Source organism: Oncorhynchus mykiss, chromosome 6 (assembly GCF_057628025.1).
Source record: "Oncorhynchus mykiss isolate SJ-2025 chromosome 6, ASM5762802v1, whole genome shotgun sequence".
NCBI classification, from domain to species: domain Eukaryota; kingdom Metazoa; phylum Chordata; class Actinopteri; order Salmoniformes; family Salmonidae; genus Oncorhynchus; species Oncorhynchus mykiss.
Window position 1 is genome coordinate 53,318,172 of NC_143027.1, and position 22,037 is coordinate 53,340,208.

Here is a 22,037-nt window from a genome sequence, read left to right on the forward strand (position 1 = left end):
TGCACACATTAACAAAGAAACTGGTCCTCCTATATTCTTCATTTAGAGTTATTTATGCAACTTTAGTTGTGATACAAATGTTGGGCTATATGTTTTGATGTTTAATACATTCTAAGGCTGCATGATGGGACTCTAATGATTTGAAAAAAGTTGCAAGCTGCACACACTTCATCAGTCTCTCATTCACAATTTGACAAGCACTTGATAATTTTCTCACCTGGCCTCAAATTTCCTGGTGGCATTCCCTTGTGTGGCCGTAATGCCCCCTAAAAAAGCCATGCCCTTTGCAGGCAAAGTGGCAGTTGTGCCCTTGGGCTGAATATAATAGGCTAATTATAAATCCCTTCTCCCGGCTGTCATTCTCCGAAGCACCTCTCACTCACATGGCTCTCTCAGATGTAGCCAATGCTCATCGTGATTGGTTCCTCTTATTGAATTCTGAGGGGCATATTTTTACGAGCTGTCCACATTTAGCCTACTTTTCGTCAGTGAACAAGATGAGTAGGCCTAACGAACAGCAAAAGTAATAGACTAGGTGAATCTACTATCCCCCATAGTACAAAGGTTAACTTATTCTATTGATCAACTTGCAATAAATAAATATTCCAAACATACTCTGGGACAGTATGGGATGCGATAGATCCCAAATCAATACAAACACACACATCAAAAAAGCAATGAGGCTGATCGTTTAGCTTAAAAAGTTGATCAACTATTCGCCTATTATTTCACATAAGTGCAACAACACAAGGCAGTAAGTAGGTTATAAGCGCAAATGTTTCAAAATGCAATCAATTAGCGGGACAACACTGTTCTCGAAAGTAACGGTAAATACGATTATGCATGTAATGCTTTATTATAAAGGTGCATTTTATGGTACAAATTATCTTCCCCAAACTCATCCCACTATACTCGGAAAACCATGCAGTTTATTAGGCTACAGATTAAATCAATTATGATGAACTTCACAGTTTGGTGAAAGTGAACAGTGATCTTGATGCTTCTTTACAATAAATATTGAGGGTCTTATTCTTGGTGACTCGATGCTTGACTGCTGTTTGACAAATACTCTTGCTTTTATCCATAATAATGTAGAGTAGCCTACACGCACAGTATCTGCAAGCTGTTGGTTGGGGCGCACATGCCAAGACCAGAGGAGGCACATTTGCTATTGAATGCAACGGTGTTCGTGTCAAAGCTATTGGTAGAATTGAAAATGGGATGTAAACACACTGAACTTTTGATTTTTATTCGGTACATGAAAACTTAAGTGAAAAACTAGATTTTGTCCCCACTACGTCATCACGCTCTAATTTTTATCTGCAACAAGTCCGTTTGCTGGAACCACACCACTGGTGGGAAAATGAAAATATTTTCTTTATTCAGATTCTAGAATGAAATGCTGTTGCTAATTGGATGGAAACCTAGCTACCGATCCCTTTTGCAACAGTGTCTAGGATTCCATCCAATATTCAAAAATCTGCATAAAAACAATATGGCATTTTCCCAGAGATGTTTCCGTCAAATTGACTTGTTATGGATACAATTATGTCGATGATCACGTAGTGCACATGCATTACTTTTACAGTTACTAAATAAATAAAAATACAAGTTAAATGGATTTCCATCACATTTTCATCACTACTGATGGTTTTGTCTTTTTTATATAGTCAATGTGCCCACTATTGGCACTTGCGCTCTAGCCAACAACTCGCAGATACAGTGCAGACAGGCTATAGACTACATTATGTGAGTATTATGGAAAAAGAGCAAGATATTTATTGGAAATGACGATCAAACTCATCACCTTGCACTTTTACCACCCTGTGAAGTTCATCATCATTTATTTAATCTGTAGCCCAATAAGCATGCTTTCCCGAGTCGTAGTGGTAGGACCACACAATATGTCATCGCGTGACTCCAAATTCACTTCTATGCGGTTATTATATCGGTATTTGCACATAAAGGCATTTTCACCGACATTTGTTGAATAAGTAATTTTACAGACACCAAAAAGATCCCACCATGTCCAACGAACAAATTATATGTCGGAATTCATAACATTTTACCGAAACGTTTCCATCACAGCTGTCATGATTTTTTTCATAGCTATGACTTTACTCGCATAACAACTGTGGATGGAAACATAGTTAATAACTTAAATTAAAATGACACTGTGTTGATGCAGGTAACCTGACAATATTCACACTGCACATATTGGTTGCATCCCACATGACAATCAATTCTATACACGGTGCACACATTTTGATCAAAGCACTATCAGAGCCCCGTGCGCAAAAGTAGCGCACAGTAGGGAACAGGATGCCATTTGGGATGTGATATTACCTGCACTGGAGAAGCTAGGAGCCTGATTAATGGTATCCAACAAGGACAGCTCCCAGGAGTAAGATGGGTTGGAGTGCTTATAAGAAGCCCTCAGTATCCCAGTGGTGAGGGCGAGAGGGATGGAGAGATTGATCGAGTTAGAGGTAAGGGAGGAAAGCGAGGAGACGGACACATGTCAGGGGTTTATGGATTGAATGTAGGCTAACAGCGTGAAGTCCCGAAAAAAATACACATTCATGAGGACCTTACTATGAATTAGCTGGTTAAAGAAATCCGCCTGATTCAATTAATCTCCTCTTCATTTTCAGAGACCTTTTCTGTTGTGAAAAATACTGCATCTGATTATCTGCAACAACAAAAAAAGAGCACAAAGGCTATGTAAGAGATGATGATTCGTAACAAATAGGCTACGTAATTACATGTAGCCTACTTGTTAGAATCCCAACTCTTATTACAGGTCCCCAGCGTCACCTCCAGAATTGGACGTGTCTATCGTCACTGAAAGGGGAGGATTAAGGTTCATTTTCGCCGCGCAAACATGTCGTCTGTAGATTAATTTGAATCCAGGAGGATTGGTAATGTGGACTTCGTCAAGGTTTGTGAATAATATTGCCGATTGAATAGATGGAAATAGTATTGAGAGTAAATTCATGATAATTTACGTGCGCGCCGAAAGAACCCCTATTTCCATGATGTGGAACGCTCCGAGCCTCTGCACCCAGCAACCGTGAGACGAGCGCAGTTTGCAGACAGACCCGAGCAAGTGGATTGCTAGCGAAGCGATCGACGGCGGATATTTCTGAGGAAACTGTACAGTTCAACTTCACACAAATGGATATTTACGTGGCTTTGTTATCGGTAGTGCTCATTGCGAAACCAGGTAGGTTTCACACTGGGACATATGCAGTTAGTTTACATATTGTTTAGGCATCATTATCAGCTCTGTCAGCAATAGCTTTTTAATGCGCACCCACCCTCTCCTTCTCCATAGCCTAATTAGCAACTTGCGCGCATGCATCTCGATCGTTATTTTGTCTGTCGTAGGTTTTTTATTAATCAATTAATTTTTTAAAATCAATTTGCCCCTCATCGATTTTTTAGAAATCACATGTTTTTAAAATTCGTTTTATAGTACAGATAAATAGCATAGTTATCATCTCCTAAATCGTAGGGTTTGTTGTTGTGTCAGACCACATCTGTATAACGTGCAAAAGTCCTTACAGAAATTACAGGTGTCGCACAGGTTGATGCAGCAGTCAATTTGTTCCCATGCAACAATAAGCCTAACATTTGGATTATGTAGACTTTCATTTAAAATGATCTGTCATTATATGGTATCTGATGTCTAGTGCCATGCAATTTACGCGTTTTGTCTCTGATATGATGGCCACTGTACCTTGGTGAAGGTGCTTTGAAATCGCATGGATTCAATCCCCATGTATTTGACTGCATGTCAAACTGTGTTGCAGTTCGTTGTATCATGCAGACGCTGAAGTTTGATTCTCAAACTCAATCATTAAAGAAGTGCCTTGCTTATTATGTACGTTATACACATCATATAGGTGGGAGGATGTGTGATAGTAACTGTGCACCCAATGTGTGACAATGTCTAAATAATATTTCCCCCCTACAGTTATCGGCTTTGGAATAGATCCCGACTACCAGATAGATATCATCAATGAACTTGACTTCGCAAATGCAATTTATGGAATTACCCAAGTGGCAGGGCTTCACAACAATAGCAAAGCCTTCTTATTTCGAGGTAATGTATACTTCCTTTCTCTATTTGTGAATTAATTGATTGCTAGATCACTGTTTGATTTGTCAGTGAATTGTAGTAATGTGTTTTAATTTGGAGTGGAATCTTGAGAATGTTTGGTAAACTAATTTAATTTGTAAAATGTAGGTTACCTAAGCTCGGACTCATGGTTGTAGGATTATCCAGAATATGTTAGGTCAAATGTTGGTAACAGATGGTGAACTAATCATCATCATCACATCACCAATGTATTGTAACAATCCTCACGATATGAGCCATATTGCAATTCCTAACAAGTGGCCCAATGTGTAGGGTGCTTGCCTTTCACTGCACTGCCTCGCTGTTTGCTACATCAGTGTCAGAAGTTGGATGGCAGCCGAGAGGTCATCATAACGCACAGCCCGGACATATGAGGGGACTGAGTAGTCAAAATGCTTGGCTTGTTTGCCTTTGTATTTTGTATTTATTAGGGAACCCCATTAGTTCCTGCCAAGGCAGCAGCTACTCTTCCTGCGGTCCAAACACATTAAGGCACTCACACATAAAACAAAAGATAAAACAGTACATCATATACCATTATTACCCAACTATATATCTACAATACAAAATGTATGTGTGTGTGTAGAGTGAGTGTGCTAGTGTGTGTGTGTGTATGCGTGTCTGAACCTGTGTGTGTGTGTCTCTTCATAGTCCCTGCTGTTCCATAAGGTGTATTTTTGTCTGTTTTTTTTTATCTGATTCTACTGCTTGCATTAGTTACTTGATGGGGAATAGAGTTCCATGTAGCCATAGCTCTACATAGTACTGTGCCCCTCCCATAGTCTGTTCTTGACTTGGGGATTGTGAAGAGACCTCTGGGTGTAGAGGTCGGCCGATTAATCGGAATGGCCGATTAATTAGTGCCGATTTCAAGTTTTTATAACAATCGTAAATCTGTATTTTTGGGTGCCGATTTTTTTAGTTATTTATTATTATTATTTTTTATACCTTTTTATTTAACTAGGCAAATCAGTTAAAAACACATTCTTATTTTCAATGATGGCCTAGGAACGGTGGGTTAACTTCCTTGTTCAGGGTCAGAACGACAGATTTTCACCATGTCAGCTCGGGGGATTCAATCTTGCAGTCTTACAGTTAACTAGTCCAACGCTATAACCACCTGCCTCTCGTTGCACTCCACAAGGAGACTGCCTGTTACGCGAATGCAGTAGATGCCAAGGTAAGTTGCTAGCTAGCATTAAACTTATCTTATAAAAAACTATCAATCCATCATAATCACTAGTTATAACTACACATGGTTGATGATATTACTAGTTTATCTAGCGTGTCCTGTGTTGCATATAATCGATGCAACGCTGGAGGATGATTTAACAAAAGCGCATTTTCGAAAAAAGCACAATCGTTGGACGACTCTACCTAACCATAAACACCAATTCCTTTCTTAAAATCAATACACAGAAGTATGTAGTTTTAAACCTGCATATTTAGCTAAAAGAAATCCAGGTTAGCAGGCAATATTAACCAGGTGAAATTGTGTTATTTCTCTTGCTGTCACGCCCTGGTCTTAGTATTTTGTGTTTTCTTTATTATTCTGGTCAGGCCAGGGTGTGACGTGGTGTGTTTTGTCTTGGGGTTTTTGTAGGTTATGAGTTTGTGGTATAGTAGAGTTGTCTAGATAAGTCTATGGTTGCCTAGAGTGGTTCTCAATCAGAGGCAGGTGTTTATCGTTGTCTCTGATTGGGAACCATATTTAGGCAGCCATATTCTTTGAGTGTTTCGTGGGTGATTGTTCCTGTCTCTGTTTGTTTGCACCAGATAGGCTCAGTCACTTTGTTTTTTTCTTTTCACTTGTTTTGGAAGAGAAGAGAAGAGAACGAGCGCCATTCTCCTTGCGGAGATGGTGCTAAATACATCAACACGGTCGGTCCCTGGGATTGGGCTGGCTAACACGATTAGGTTTGCTTGGAAGGAAAAGGAGATGGAGCCTTTAGGACGGGAATCTTTTGGAAGGATAATATTGATGGGGATTCTAAAGCTGACGGTGAAGGACGTGTTTTGTTTCCAAGGCAACTCGTTGGAGGGAGCATACGACGTGGCACTATATACAGAGGCAAAACACGATGATATCCTGAGAAGGGCAAGAGCAGTGGGAGGTGAGAGGCCGATGTGCCACTACGAAATAACAAGCCTGGCGAAGAATAATTTTAGGGTAGTAACTGTCAACATTTACAACCCTTACGTTAAGGACGAAGAGGTGAGGGCTTTTCTGGGGAGATATATGGATAACGTCTCCTCAGCAAGGCACCTCAAAGACTCCCTTGGGTTTTGGAATGGGAGGAGAGGTTTCCAGGCCCTCCTCAGAGAGGACCCAAAGGGACATGGTGGCTACCTCCATCCTCCTGCTATGTTCTCCCTAGGGGCTGACAGGGGGACGTTGTTTTATGCACGTCAGCCCCCATTTTGCAGACGCTGTATGGCCTATGGTCACATATTCGCCTCATGCAGTACAAGAAAATGCAGATTTTGTGCATCTGAGGATCATGAGGCGAGGGATTGTGACAAGCCTAAGACGTGCCATGGGTGTGGCTCGTCAGCACACCTGTGGCGGGGGTTCCCGGCCCGTCAGCGGTCATATGCGTCTGCGGCTGGGGGGGGAGCAGGGGCGGGGGATGGGGGAAGAAGAGGAGGGGAAGGAAGCACGCCTCATGATCAGAGTACAGGTCCAGAGGGGAAGGCCACAAGGAAGGAGGAGGAGCAAGAAGCGGCGGAAGGAAGAGAGAAGGAAACGGAAGGCACGGGAGTAGGAGAACCAGGAAAAGCGGCGGAAGACGGCAACCGAGTGGAGGAGCATGAGAGAGAAGAAAGCGATGGAGGAGCGGTGGAGAAGGAGACGGTGGAAGAGCAAGTGGACTGGGGGGAATGTGCCCTGGTGGAAGAGATGAGGGGTATGGTGGAGGAGCTGGCGGGCGGGGGGGTTGGTATCTCTCCACTGCCGTCATCACCAAAGAAGAGAATGAAGAGGAGGGAGCGATTGGCCGACAGTGAGAGGGAGGGGATGGCCAAGAGAGTGATGGGGGTGGGAGAAACCTCTGGGTTGCTGCTGGTTTCCACAGGCTCTCAATATCTGTTGGGTGGGGACACACCTAACAGGACTCAGGACTGGGTACAGGAGGAGGTGGGGAGGTTTTTGTTTGGGGACTCAGCCTCCCCAAATTTTTTCCAATCCAGCTGCAGCACTGGGGAGGGGGAGGATTGTGGGGGTAGACCCAGGGTGCAGGGCACCCCGGAGCCAAACACAATTCCTGCATCCTGGGTTGGTGAGATGGAGGAAGAGGGGGGGATGTTGGGAGTACAGATGGTGTCATTACCGGTAGATATGGAGCAGGGGAGCATCGGGTGAGTCTCCTGTTTTTGTTTTTTTCTGTCTGGGTTTAGAATTTGAGTGTATTACATGTTTTTATTTTATTCTTTCATGGGGTCTGATTTTACTTTTGTTAGTTTAAATGTAAGGGGTTTAAGGGATTGTGTTAAGAGGAGGGCGGTTTTTAGTTATTTGGAGGGTGTGGGGTTTGATTTTTGTTTTTTTACAGGAGGTTCACCTGAGGGATGGAGGGGATGTTAATTGGTTTAAGAGGGAGTGGGACAAGGGGGAGTCGGTTTGGGGTGTTGGGGGGGTGCACTCATCGGGGGTAGGGATTTTGTGTGGGCACAGGGAGGTTAAAGTGGAGGATTCTTTTGTGGTAATGCAGGGGAGGGTTATAGGGGTGGATGTCACGATAAGGGATTGTAATTTTAGATTAGTGGTGGTGTATGGACCACAGGTGGTGGCAGACAGGAGGGAGATGGTGGACTGTCTGACGCCCCTGTGTGTCACAAATAGGAAATTAGTGATAGGGGGGGATTTTAATACAGATTTAGGAAGAGGGGGGGATAGCAGTGCAGGCGCCATTGCTAGGCTAATGGCTTGCCATGGTCTGGTAGATGGTGGTCTGCACACTACTCCGAAAATGGACGGTCCTACATGGCGCAACTCCAGGGGGGTTGAGCGGAGGCTCTACTATATTTTTGTACCCAGGTCTTTGGGTAAGTTGTCTGGGCGGCTGTTGCCTGTTTTCTTTTCGGATCACGACGGGGTGCTCCTGCAGGTGGGGTCGCCAGTCTGCCTCTTTGGTAGGGGGTACTGGAAGCTAGATCGGGATGTGCTGGAGGAGCAGGCTTTTGTTGACGGGTTTTATGGTTTCTTTTGGAGGCTTGAGGGTCTCCGGTCCATGTGCGAGGGGGTGGTAGAGTGGTGGGATTTAGTTAAGGTGAGGATTAGGGCTTTTATAATAGGATATTGCAAGAGGAAAAAAAGGGAGGAGAGGAGGGAGGTGGATCGTATCCAAAGGTTAATTGAACTCGAGTACGAGGCAGGCAACCTCGGCGGGTCGTTTGACCGGGAGAGATCCGCAACCCTAAAGGCGCAGCTCAGGGAGTTGCAGGAGCGGAAGGCTCGAGCTTTCCTGGAGCGTGCGCATAGTGGCTTTCTAGAACATAATGAGACTTGTTCTGCTATGTTCTTTAAGTCGGTTAGGGCCAGACAGAGTAGGAAGGTAATGCATGGCGTTAGGGAAGAAAATGGTAGTATAGTTAGAGAACCAGAGGATATGGTCAGGGTGACAACTGATCATTTCCAAGGTTTATTTAAGGAAAGGGAAATAGATGTAGAGCAGGGAAATGTGTTTTTAGAACACTTGTCCAGGCGGTTGCCGGAGGACATTAGAGAAGTGATGGAGGCCCAGATCTCACTAGAAGAGGTTGAGAGCGCTCTTAGGAGGATGGGAAAAGGGAAGGTGCCTGGGATAGATGGGCTGCCGGCTGAGTTTTATCTCAAGTTTTGGGGTATACTTGGACCAGTGGTCCTCGAAGTCTTGAAGGCCATCCTTGAGACGGGGGTCCCGGGGGGATCAATGGCTGTTGGTGTGCTGTCACTTTTATATAAGAAGGGGGAAGTAACAGACCTTGGCAACTGGCGGCCGTTGACCATGCTGTGTGTAGATTACAAGCTACTTGCAAAGGTTTTAGCAGACCGGTTGCGCACAGCCCTTCCCTACGTCGTCCATGAGGATCAGACGTGCGGGGTAGAGGGCCGCTCTATTAGATTGAATCTACAGTTAATCAGGGACTCCATCGCTTGGGTTGAAGATAGAGGACTGCCTTTAATGGTAGCAGCGCTAGATCAGGCGAAAGCCTTTGATCGCGTGAATAGATCATTTTTATTCAGAGTGTTAGGTCGATTAGGATTTGGGGAGAAGTTCATAGGATGGATTTGTACATTATATGTCGGAGCGGGGTGCCGAGTTAGTGTAAATAGTCACTTGGGTGACGTTTTTGACCTCTCGTCTGGGGTCAGGCAGGGGTGCCCACTCTCGGCTCTCCTCTTCGTTCTGTACATGGAGCCTCTGGGGGCTGCCATTAGGGCAGACACAGGGGTGGAAGGCTTGTTGATCCCTGGAAGTGGTGGGCTGCGTGTTAAGATGACGCAGTACGCCGACGACACTTCCTTGCTGCTGTGCAAGGACTCGTGCCTGACAAGGTCCCTTGCCATCTTTGGGGATTTCACCCGAGCGTCGGGAGCAGTTCTGAACCATGCAAAGTCTTCCGTCAAGTTTTTCGGAAGATGGCGCGGTAGAACGGATGTGCCGGGGGGTTATCTCTCTGTGAGGGGGCCCTGAGGATTCTCGGGGTCCATTTTGAGACCTCCGGCTCAGCGACGCTAAACTGGAACATGCGTATCGCAGTGGTACAGAGGAAGCTAGCAATGTGGAAGGCTAGGTATTTGTCTTTTATGGGCAAAGTCCTGGTTCTAAAGGTGGATGTGTTGCCGTCTCTTTTGTATTTGGCGTACATCTACCCATTGCCGGCTAGTCTGAGGAGGCCTCTAGTGAGGCTTGTGTTTCAGTTCATGTGGAGTGGCAGGTGCGAGTGGGTCGCCAGGGCACGCATGCTTTGTCCCATCGGGGAGGGAGGTAGGGGGTACATTTCCCCCTCAAGCTGGACGCAATTTTTGTTTCTTTCTTGTTAACGGAGCTTGCTCATCCAGTGATACACCCGTCCGGTTACCTCCTGCGGGTGTTCTTCTCGTATCAGGCGAGAAGCGTAATGGTGTGGTCTAACACGGGTCCTCGGGCGGAACAGCTGCCGTGGCACTTTGGTCATGCTGCCAAGTGGCTGCGTGAGCACCCTGAGGTTGAAGTTGCCCGAGTAGGTTTAGATCACAGGCACCTGTACGAGGAGGTCAGAAAGGCAGGGAGTCCGGCGCCTGTAGTGGGCATCTCGGAAGTGGTCTGGGAGGGAATGCAGGCGCGGGGTCTGGACAACAGGCTCAAGGACCTGAATTGGTTGAGCCTCCATAAGTGCTTGCCGGTATGTTCCATCATGTACCGGTATAGTTTGGTGCAATCCCCCACCTGTCCAAGATCTTCTTGTGGCAGGGAGGAGACTGTGCGCCATGTCTTTTGGGACTGTGCCTTTGCCGGAGTAGTATGGGCTAGGGCACGGGTGTTGTTAGGTTTGGTAAGGGGGGATTTTGTATTGACGTGGGCCAGGTTAGAGAGAGGTGTAGGGAGAGCGAGAGGGACGGATAGGGACAGGTTTCTGCTCTGGCTTCTCATGAGTCTCTTTAAACGGGGGCTGTGGGAAGCCAGGCAGAACATGGTGAAGACAGGGAGAGATTGGGGGGTGGAAGGGATAGTGAGGAGGGTGGAAGGAGATTTGAGGGGGAGGATGAAGAGGGAGGAGAGGAAGTGGGGGCAGCATGCTGCCCGGGAGAGGTGGAAGGGGGGTTTAGGGCTGGGTGTCATTTAGATTTGTAAGGGGATAGATTAGGGACGGGGAGATAGGGAAAGGTAGTTTGTAGGATGACGGGGAGGGAAGATGCTCCCCTGAGGTTTTGTTTGGGGTTTTTGTTTTGTTTAAATTAAAATACCACTATTTGAGTTTGTATGGAAATTATGAGTTGTACAGAATGAATGGTATTGATGATAATAAATTATTTTTATAAAAAAAAAAAAAAGGCTGTTTAGGTTTTCACGTTTATTGTTTTGTATTGTATCGTCTTTATTAAAGATGTATGAAGATAACCACGCTGCATTTTGGTCCTCCTCTCGTTTGACGGAAGAAAACCGTAACACTTGCGTTCATTGCACGCAGAGTCCGGGTATATGCAACAGTTTGGGCAGCCTGGCTCATTGCAAACTAATTTGCCAGAATTTTACGTAATTATGACATAACATTGAAGGTTGTGCAATGTAACAAGAATATTTAGACTTAGGGATGCCACCCGTTAGATAAAATACCGAACGGTTCCGTATTTCACTGAAAGAATAAACGTTTTGTTTTCGAAATGATCGTTTCCGGATTCGACCATATTAATGACCAATGGCTCGTATTTCTGTGTGTTATGTTATAATTAAGTCTATGATTTGATAGAGCAGTCTGACTGAGCGGTGGTAGGCAACAGCAGGCTCGTAAGCATTCATTCAAACAGCACTTTTGTGCGTTTTGCTAGTAGCTAGTAGCTCTTCACAAGCACAGCAATGTTTATGACTTCAAACCTATCAGCCTAATGGCTGGTGTAACCGATGTGAAATGGCTAGCTAGTTAGCGGGGTGCGCGCTAATAGCTTTTCAAATGTCACACGCTCTGAGACTTGGAGTAGTTATTCCCCTTGCTCTGCATGGGTAACGCTGCTTCGAGTGTGGCTGTTGTCGATGTGTTCCTGGTTCGAGCTCAGGTAGGAGCGAGGAGAGGGACGGAAGCTATACTGTTACACTGGCAATACTATAGTGCCTATAAGAACATCCAATAGTCAAAGGGATATGAAATACAAATGGCATAGAGAGAAATAGTCCAATAAATACTATATTAACTAAAACCTCTTACTTTGGGCTATTGAAGTCTCATGTTAAAAGGAACCACCAACTTTTCATATGTTCTCATGTTCTGAGCAAGGAACTCAAACGTTTGCCTTTTTACATGGCACATATTGCACTTTTACTTCTCCAACACTTTGTTTTTGCATTATTTAAACCAAATTGAAAATGTTTCATAAATTATTTGGGGCGAAATAGATTTTTATTGATGTATTATATTAAGTTAAAATAAGTGTTCATTCAGTATTTTTGTAATTGTCATTATTACAAATAAAATGTAAAAATAAAAATTGTCTGATTAATCGGTATCAGCTTTTTTTTGGTCCTCCAATAATCGGTATCGGCGTTGAAAAATTATATTCGGTCGACCTCTACTCTGGTGGCATGTCTTGCGTGGCATGCATGGGTGTCGAGCTGTGTGCTAGTAGTTTAAACAGACAGCTCGGTGCATTCAGCTTGTCAACATTTCTTACAAAAACAAGTAGTGATGAAGTCAATCTCTCCTCCTATTTGAGCCATGAGAGATTGACATGCTAGCTCTCAGTGTACATTTAGGGGCCAGCAGTGCTGCCCAGTGCTGGCCTCAGTCATTTTCCATCCAAGTTGTCAGACCCCGGTGGCTTGTCATTGTTGACAAAAAAATATTCATAAAATCATCTCTTCCACACTCACTTTATGGAATTCAAACGCTTTCATAATTTGGTTAGTTACACTTGGATGTGTACTACCAGCATGTCATGTCTAAATTTGCTAATCTTGCCAATTAAAAAATGATTAAAGTAGTTGGCAATATCAGTGGGGTTTGTGATGAATGAGTCATTTGATTCAATAAATGAAGCAGCTGAGTTTGCATTTTTTCCCAAAATGTAATTTAAGGTGCTCCAACACTTTTTACCATCATTCTTTATAAAATGTATATTTTTTTCATAGTATAGTTTCTTCTTCTATTTATTCAGATTAGTTACATGATTTCTCAATTTGCAGTACGTTTGCCAATCAGTTGTGCAGCCAGACTTATATGCCATTCCTTTTGCCTCATCCCTCTCAACCATACACTTTTTCAATTCCTCATCAATACAAGGGGATGTAACTGTTTTGTAAATGTAATAAGCATTTTCATAAATGTGTCAAGTGCAGTGTCTGGTTGCTCCTCAGTACACACCACAGACCAACAAATATTATTTACATCAATAACATAGGAATCACTACACAACATATTGTATGACCTCCTATACACTATATTAGGCCCAGCCTTTGGAACTTTGGTTTTCCTAGATATGGCTACTATGTTGTGATCACTACATCCAATGGATTTGGATACTGCTTTAAAGCAATTTTCTGCAGGATTATTATAGATATGATCAATGCATGTTGATGATTTCATTTCTGTGCTGTTTGTAACTACTCTGGTAGGTTTGCTGATAGTTCATAGTTCAGAGGTAAATAGAAGACCAACAATCACAGCATATTAGTTCAGTTAATGAGAAAGGTTTTAACTGCCCTAGAAATTAAGCACATGGTCTGGCCAAATTACTTTGATGTGAGAAACGTGTTAGAAATCAGTCATGAAAGATGACATACACGTACAGTCGGGCAAAAATGTATTTAGTCAGCCACCAATTGTGCAAGTTCTCTCACTTAAAAAGATGAGAGAGGCCTGTAATTTTTATCATAGGTACACTTCAACTATGACAGACAGAATGAGAAAAAAAATCCAGAAAATCACTTTGTAGGATTTTTAATGAATTTATTTGCAAATTATGGTGGAAAATAAGTATTTGGTCACCTGCAAACAAGCAAGATTTCTGGCTCTCACAGACCTGTAACTTCTTCTTTAAGAGGCTCCTCTGTCCTCCACTCATTACATGTATTAATGGCACCTGTTTGAACTTGTTATCAGTATAAAAGACACCTGTCCACAACCTCAAAACAGTCACACTCCAAACTCCACTATGGCCAAGACCAAAGAACTGTCAAAGGACACCAGAAACATAATTGGAGACCTGCACCAGACTGGGAAGACTGAATCTGCAATAGGTAAGCAGCTTGGTTTGAATAAATCAACTGTGGGAGCAATTATTAGGAAATGGAATATATACAAGACCACTGATAATCTCCCTCGATCTGGGGTTCCATGCCATATCTCACCCCGTGGGGTCAAAATGATCACAAGAACGGTGAGCAAAAATCTCAGAACCACACGGGGGGACCTAGTGAATGACCTGCAGAGAGCTGGGACCAAAGTAACAAAGCCTACCATCAGTAACACACTACGCCGCCAGAGACACAAATCCTGCAGTGCCAGGCGTGTCCCCCTTCTTAAGCCAGTACATGTCCAGGCCCGTCTGAAGATTGCTAGAGAGCATTTGGATGATCCAGAAGAAGATTGGGAGAATGTCATATGGTCAGATGAAACCAAAATATAACTTTTTGGTAAAAACTCAACTCGTCGTGTTTGGAGGACAAAGAATGCTGAGATGCATCCAAAGAACACCATACCTACTGTGAAGCATGGGGGTGGAAACATCATGCTTTGGGGTTGTTTTTCTGCCAAGTGACCAGGATGACTGATCCGTGTAAAGGAAAGAATGAATGGGGCCATGTATCATGAGTATTTGAGTGAAAATCTCCTTCCATCAGCAAGGGCATTGAAGATGAAACGTGGCTGGGTCTTTCAGCATGACAATGATCCCAAACACACAGCCCGGGCAACAAAGGAGTGGCTTCGTAAGAAGCATTTCAAGGTCCTGGAGTGGCCTAGCCAGTCTCCAGATCTCAACCCCATAGAAAATCTTTGGAGGGAGTTGAAAGTCTGTGTTTCCCAGCAACAGCCCCAAAACATCACTGCTCTAGAGGAGATCTGCATGGAGGAATAAGCCAAAATACCAGCAACAGTGTGTGAAAACCTTGTGGAGACTTACAGAAAACGTTTGACCTCTGTTATATACCCTTTCTTGGCAATCACAAAGTATTGAGATATACGTTTGTTATTGACCAAATACTTATTTTCCACCATAATTTGCAAATAAATTCATAAAAAATCCTACAATGTGATTTTCTGGAATGTTCTTTCTCATTTTGTCTGTTAAAGTTGAAGTGTACCTATGATGAAAATTACAGGCCTCTCTCATCTTTTTAAGTGGGAGAACTTGCACAATTGGTGGCTGACTAAATACTTTTTCGCCCCACTGTAGGTCCTGATGGTACCAAGTATTTACATGCCATTGATCAGAGTGAGCTTAAGGATCTGACCAGTGTTGAATGTGCAGTGAGCTCAGACATTGTTTGCCTGCCCCCTAAATAGCTGTTTGTCATAGCAAGTGAAGGTATAGTATCTGTATCTGTATAGTGTCTTCACATTAATGTATCCAAACGATGATCTCACCATTGTACAGTTGACAGAACAACATGATAAGATATATATGCTGGGAAAGGTTATAAGCACTGATCAAAGAAGAGGTTTTCGCTCTTCATTTTAATTTAAATTTTTTTATTTCACCTTTATTTAACCAGGTAGGCCAGTTGATAACAAGGCCAAGATAAAGCAAAGCAGTGCGACAAAAACAACACAGAGTAACACATGGGATAAACAAACATACAGTCAATAACACAATATAAAAATCAATGTACAGTGTGTGCAAATGAAGTAAGATTAGGGAGGTAAGGCAATAAATAGGCCATAGTGGGGAAATAATTACAATTTAAAATGAACACTGAAGTGATAGATGTGCAGATGATGATGTGCAAGTAGAGATACTGGGGTGCAAAAGACCAAAAATAAATAACAACATGGGGATTAGGAAGTTGGGCGGGCTATTTACAGATGGGCTGTGTAGGTGCAGTGATCAGTAAGCTGCTCTGAAAGATGATGCTTAAAGTTAGTGAGGGAGATATGTGAAAGTGATTTTTGCAATTCGTTCCAGTCATTGGCAGCAGAGAACTGGAAGGAAAGGTGGCCAAAGGAGGAGTTGGCTTTGGGGATGACCAGTGAAATATACCTGCTGGAGTGTGTGCTATGGGTGGGTGTTGCTATGGTGACCAGTGAGTTGAGATAAGGCGGGGCTTTACCTAGCAAAGACTTATAGATGATCTGGAGCCAGTGGGTTTGGCGAATATGAATATGAAGCGAGGGCCAGCAAACAAGAGCATACAGGTCGCAGTGGTGGGTTGCATATGGGGCTTTGGTGACAAAACAGATGGCACTGTGATAGACCAATTTGCTGAGTAGAGTGTTGGAGACTATTTTGTAAATGACATCGCCGAAGCCAAGGATCGGTAAGATAGTCAGTTTTACAATGGTATGTTTAGCAGCATGAGTGAAGGAGGCTTTGTTGTGAAAGAGGAAGCCAATTCTAGATTTAATTTTGGATTGGAGATACTTAATGTGAGTCTGGAAGGAGAGTTTACAGTCTAACCAGACACCTAGGTATTTGTAGTTGTCCACATATTCTAAGTCAGAACCGTCCAGAGTAGTGATGCTAATCGGGCGGGCGGGTGTGGGCAGCGATCAGTTGAAGAGCATGCATATAGTTTTACTAGCATTTAAGAGCAGTTGGAGGCCACAGAAGGAGTGTTGTATGGCATTGAAGCTCGTCTGGAGGTTTGTTAACACAGTGTCCAAAGAAGGGCTAGAAGTATACAAAATGGTGTCGTCTGCATAGAGGTGTATCAGAGAATCACCAGCAGCAAGAGCGACATCATTGATATATACAGTGAAAAGAGTCGGCCCAAGAATTGAACCCTTGTGGCACCCCTATAGAGACTGCCAGAGGTCTGGACAACAGGCCCTCCGATTCATGTGTACTATAAAGTGGTAGGCCACTGACAGACAGATGGGCACATTCAACCAGATGTAGAGCTAACACCAGGCATAGTAACACAGTTGTTCTCTTGTGATGTGCTTGTTGATCCAGCACATGAAGACACACACATTTCTCATCTCATGGCTCATGTAAATTGGTTCCTGAAACATCTGAATCAATATAATTTCAAGCCCCCTGTTGAGGTTTGGGGCAAGGCACAGTTTATTCCAGTTCAGAGAATTATGAAGCGCTGTGCATATTGCCGGTAAAAAGTGCAATTTGCCAGGATTACAGAGACAGTAACTGTACCAGTTTCAAGCAGGGCTGCTTTTCAGGGATTTTGTATTTGTGTTTGTTTTTATGAATGATCCCCATTAGCTGCTCTCAAGGCAACAGGTACTCTTCATGGGGTCCAAACACATTAAGAAACTTACGTCACACAGAAAACAAAAAAATAGAGTAACCGTTGCACTGGCAGCAGCTAATGGGAATCCGGAAAAAATACAATTACACCACAACATATCTACACTACAAAATGTATAATACAAACATTCAACAATATTACAATGTATGAATGTGTGCTAGCGTATATGTGTGTATGCCTTTGTGTGTGTGTGTGTGTCTCCTCACAGTCTGCGTTCCGTAAAGTGTCGTTTAAAAAAAAATGTTAATGATTTTACCTCTTACATGAGTTACTTGATGTGAAATAGAGTGCCATGTAGTCATGGCTCTGTGTGGTACAATGCGTTTCCCGGAGTCTGTTTTGGACTTGGGGGATGTGAAGAGACCCCTTGTGGCATGTTTTGTGGGGTGTCCTCATGGGTGTCTGGATGTGTGCTAGTCGTTTGCACAGACAGCTCGGTCAATACCTCTAATAAAGACAAGTAGTGATTCAATCAATCTCTCATCTACTTTGAGCCTGGAGAGATTGACATGCATGTCATTGATGTTAGCTCTCCATGTACATTTAAGGGCCCGCCATACTGCTTTGTTCTTGGCTAACTGTATTTTGCCAATGTCCCTCTTTGTGGCACTTGACCTGACTGGGCAGTAGTCCAGATGTGACAAAATTAGGGCTTGTAGGACTTGTTTAGCCTACTTGGAGGTGAAACTATGAGAAGTCAAGGGTGCTAGCATTGGGAATTTGCGAGCAAAGCAACTGTTTATTTCTTAAATTGTAGCAATAAAAAATGTTTGATTATTCATCATTGTTTGTGTTTCATACTTTTTATGTTTTATTTTCCTTTTTCTTTTACATAACTTTGCATTGTACTGTGAAACTGCTTGAGGTGTTAAAATCCTATTTGCCTTTTTTGCTTGGAAATTAATCAGTGTGTTTTATATTCTTTCATAACATTGGATGTCTTTTATTGCCATGCTTGTTTTCTTCATCTTATTGTTTTAAGTGTGTTGTTTTTCTCCGCTTCTTTACCCGCCTCCGTGGCCTCTTTAACGCGGTGACCCTCGCCGCCAGCCTCGGACTGGGGACCCAAGCCACAGGTCCCGAATGGACGGGAGATTCCGGCAGCACCGGACAGGCGGGAGACTCCGGCAGCTCCGGAGTGAAGGGCGATTCTGGCAGTTCCTTGCTGACGGACGGCTCTGGCAGCTCCTGGCTGACTGACGGATCTGGCAGCTCAGGACAGACGGGTGACTCTGGCAGCTCAGGACAGACGGGAGGCTCTGGCAGCTCAGGACAGACGGGAGGCTCTGGCAGCTCAGGACAGACGGGAGGCTCTGGCAGCTCAGGACAGACGGGAGACTCTGGCAGCTCAGGACAGACGGGAGACTCTGGCAGCTCAGGACAGACGGGAGACTCTGGCAGCTCAGGACAGACGGGAGACTCTGGCAGCTCAGGACAGACGGGAGACTCTGGCAGCTCAGGACAGACGGGAGACTCTGGCAGCTCAGGACAGACGGGAGACTCTGGCACCTCAGGACAGACTGGAGACTCTGGCAGCGCTGGACAGGCGGAGACGGAGAGACAGCCTGGTGCGGGGGGCTGCCACCGGAGGGGTGGTGCGAGCGGATAGAGCGGACCATGAAGGAGCACTGGAGGTCTCGAGCACCGAGCCTGCACAACCTTACCTAGCTGAATTGCTCCCCGTAGCCAGGCCAGTGCGGCGAGGTGGAATAGCCCGCACTGGGCTGTGCTGGCGAACCGGGGAAACCATGCGTAGGGCTGGTGCCATGTACCCCGGCCAGAGGAGACACACTGGAGACCAGATGCGCTGAGCCGGCTTCATGGCACCTAGCTCGATGCCCAACCTAGCCCGGCCGATACAAGGCGCTGCGCTGTAACGCACCGGGCTATACCTGCGCACCGGGGACACCGTGCGCCCCACGGCATAACATGGTGCCTGCCCGGTCCCTCTCTCTCCACAGTAAGCACGGGGAGTTGGCGCAGGTCTCCTACCTGACTTCGCCACACTTCCCGTGTGCCCCCCCAATACATTTTTGGGGCTGCCTCTCGGGCTTCCAGCCGCGCTGCCGTGCTGCCTCCTCATACCGCTGCCTCTCAGCTTTCGCTGTCTCCAGCTTTGCCTTGGGGCGGCAATATTCCCCAGCCTGTGCCCAGGGTCCCTTGCCATCCAGAATCTCCTCCCATGACCAGGAGTCCTGAGATCGCTGCCCGTTACCATGCTGCTTGGTCCTTTGGTGGTGGGTGTTTCTGTAACGATATTCGTCTTCCTCTGACGAGGAGTATGAAGGATCGGACCAATATGCAGCGCGGTACGTGTCCATGTTGATAATTTATTAACATTGAACATCAAAAAGAAAATAACAAGGAGAATGAACGAAAACTAAACAGTTCTGTCTGGTGAAGACACAGAGACAAAAAACAAACACCCACGAAACACAAGTGGGAAAAGGCTACCTAAGTATGATTCTCAATCAGATACAACTAACGACACCTGCCCCTGATTGAGAACCATACCAGGCCATACACAAACACAACATAGAAAACGGAACATAGACAACCCACCCAACTCACGCCCTGACCATACTAAAACAAAGACATAATAAAAGAACTGAGGTCAGAACGTGACAAGGCCAAACACATCTTTGTTTTGAACAATGATTTAAATTAGATTTTGTGGCAATTTAAATAAGAGCAATGACATTATTCACCAGTTCGGGTATAACCAATGTGTCCTTATATGGCATTCTTCCCACACATTGACCCCTCCATGCGCAACAAGTAACAGTGGAAGTCAAGGTTGGAGTGGCAGAGGTCAAATCAAACCAAATCAAATCAAAGTTTGTCACGTGCGCCGAATACAACAGTGAGATGCTTACTTAATGGCTCTAACCAATAGTGCAAAAAAGGTGAACAAATGGTAGGTAAAGAAATAAAACAACAGTAAAAGGACAGGCTATATACAGTAGCGAGGCTATAAAACTAGCGAGGCTACATAGACACCGGTTAATCAGGCTGATTGAGGTAGTTTGTACATGTAGATATGGTTAAAGTGACTATGCATATATGATGAAAAGAGAGTAGCAGTAGGGTAAAAAGAGGGCACACAATGCAAATAGTCCGGGTAGCCATTTGATTACCTGTTCAGGAGTCTTATGACTTGGGGGTAAAACTGTTGAGAAGCCTTTGTCCTAGACTTGGTACTCCGGTACTGCTTGCTATGCGATAGTAAAAAGAACAATCTATGATTGGGGTGGCTGGGGTCTTTGACAATTTTTAGGGCCTTCCTCTGACACCGCCTAGTGTATGGCAGGCAACTTAGCCCCAGTGATGTATTGGGCCGTACGCACTACCCTCTGTAGTGCCTTGCAGTCAGAGGCCGAGCAATTGCCGTACCAGGCAGTGATGCAACCAGTCAGGATGCTCTTGATGTTGCAACTGTAAAACCTTTTGAGGATCTTAGGACCCATGTCAAATCTTTTTAGTTTCCTCAGGGGGAATAGGCTTTGTCGTGCCCTCTTCACGACTGTCTTTGTGTGTTTGGACCATTCTAGTTTGTTGTTGATGTGGACACTAAGGAACTTGAAGCTCTCAACCTGCTCCACTACAGCCCCGTCGATGAGAATGGGGTGGTGCTCGGTCCTCCTTTTCCTGTAGTCCACAATCATCTCCTTAGTCTTGGTTACGTTGAGGGATATATCAGTTGTTATTCTGGCATCATAGAGATTGCATCATCTGTGGATCTGTTTGGGCGGTATGCAAATTAGAGTGGGTCTAGAGTTTCTGTGATAATGGTGTTGATGTGAGCCATAACCAACTTTTCAAAGTACTTCATGGCTACGGACGTGCGTGTTACTGGTATGTTGTCATTTAGGCATGTTACCTTTCTGTTCTTGGGCACAGGAACTATGGTCGTCTGCTTGAAACATGTTGGTATTACAGACTCAATCAGGGACATGTTGAAAATGTCAGTGAAGACACCTTCCAGTTGGTCAGCACATGCCCGGAGCACACGTCCTGGTAATCTGTCTGGCCCCACAGCCTTCTGAATGTTGACCTATTTAAAAGTCTTAATAATGTCGTCTACGGAGAGCGTGATCACACAGTCGTCCGGAACAGCTGTTGCTCTCATGCATTCCTCAGTGTTGCTTGCCTCAAAGCGAGCATAGAAGTGATTTAGCTCGTCTGGTAGGCTCGTGTCACTAGGCAGCTCGTGGCTGTGCTTCCCTTTGTAGTCTGTAATAGTTTGCAAGCCCTGCCACATAAGACGAGTGTCGAAGCCAGTGTAGTGAGATTCAATCTTAGCCCTATATTGACGCTTTGCCTGTTTGATGGTTCGTCGCAGGGCATAGCAGGATTTCTTGTACGCTTACGGTTTAGAGTCCCGCCCCTTGAAAGCGGCAGCTCTACCCTTTGGCTCAGTGCGGATGTTGCCTGTAATCCATGGCTTCTGGTTGGGGTATGTACGTACAGTCACTGTGGGGACGACGTCCTCAATGCACTTATTGATAAAGCCAGTGAAAGATGTGGTCTACTGCTCAACGCCATCGGAAGAATCCCGGAACATGTTCCAGTCTGTGCTTGCAAAACAGTCCTGTAGTTTTAGCATCTGCTTCATCTGACCACTTTTTTTATAAACCGAGTCACTGGTGCTTCCTGCCTTAATTTTTGCTTGTAAGAAGAAATCAGGAGGATAGAGTTGTGGTCGGATTTATCAAACGGAGGGCAAGGGAGAGCTTTGTGCGCGTCTCTGTGTGTGAAGTACAGGGGATCTCAAATTATTTTTCCTCTGGTTG

The 22,037-nt window shown here is 44.6% G+C and overlaps 1 protein-coding gene and 1 long non-coding RNA gene across 3 annotated transcripts in view; one reads left to right on the forward strand and one right to left on the reverse strand.

The window, feature by feature from the left end:
* Window positions 1-22,037, reverse strand: part of LOC149982921 (uncharacterized) — a 255,617-nt gene that overhangs the window by 160,153 nt on the left and 73,427 nt on the right. The window lies entirely within an intron of this gene.
* The window catches only part of LOC110526153 (protein kinase C-binding protein NELL1), a 408,096-nt gene continuing 388,511 nt past the window's right edge, over window positions 2,453-22,037 (forward strand). Inside the window, exons 1-2 of the mRNA XM_021606800.3 lie at window positions 2,453-3,226; window positions 3,980-4,108. Of these exons, the coding sequence (XP_021462475.3) occupies window positions 3,178-3,226; window positions 3,980-4,108 (178 nt within the window). The 5' untranslated portion in view covers window positions 2,453-3,177. The remainder of the gene's footprint in view (window positions 3,227-3,979; window positions 4,109-22,037) is intronic.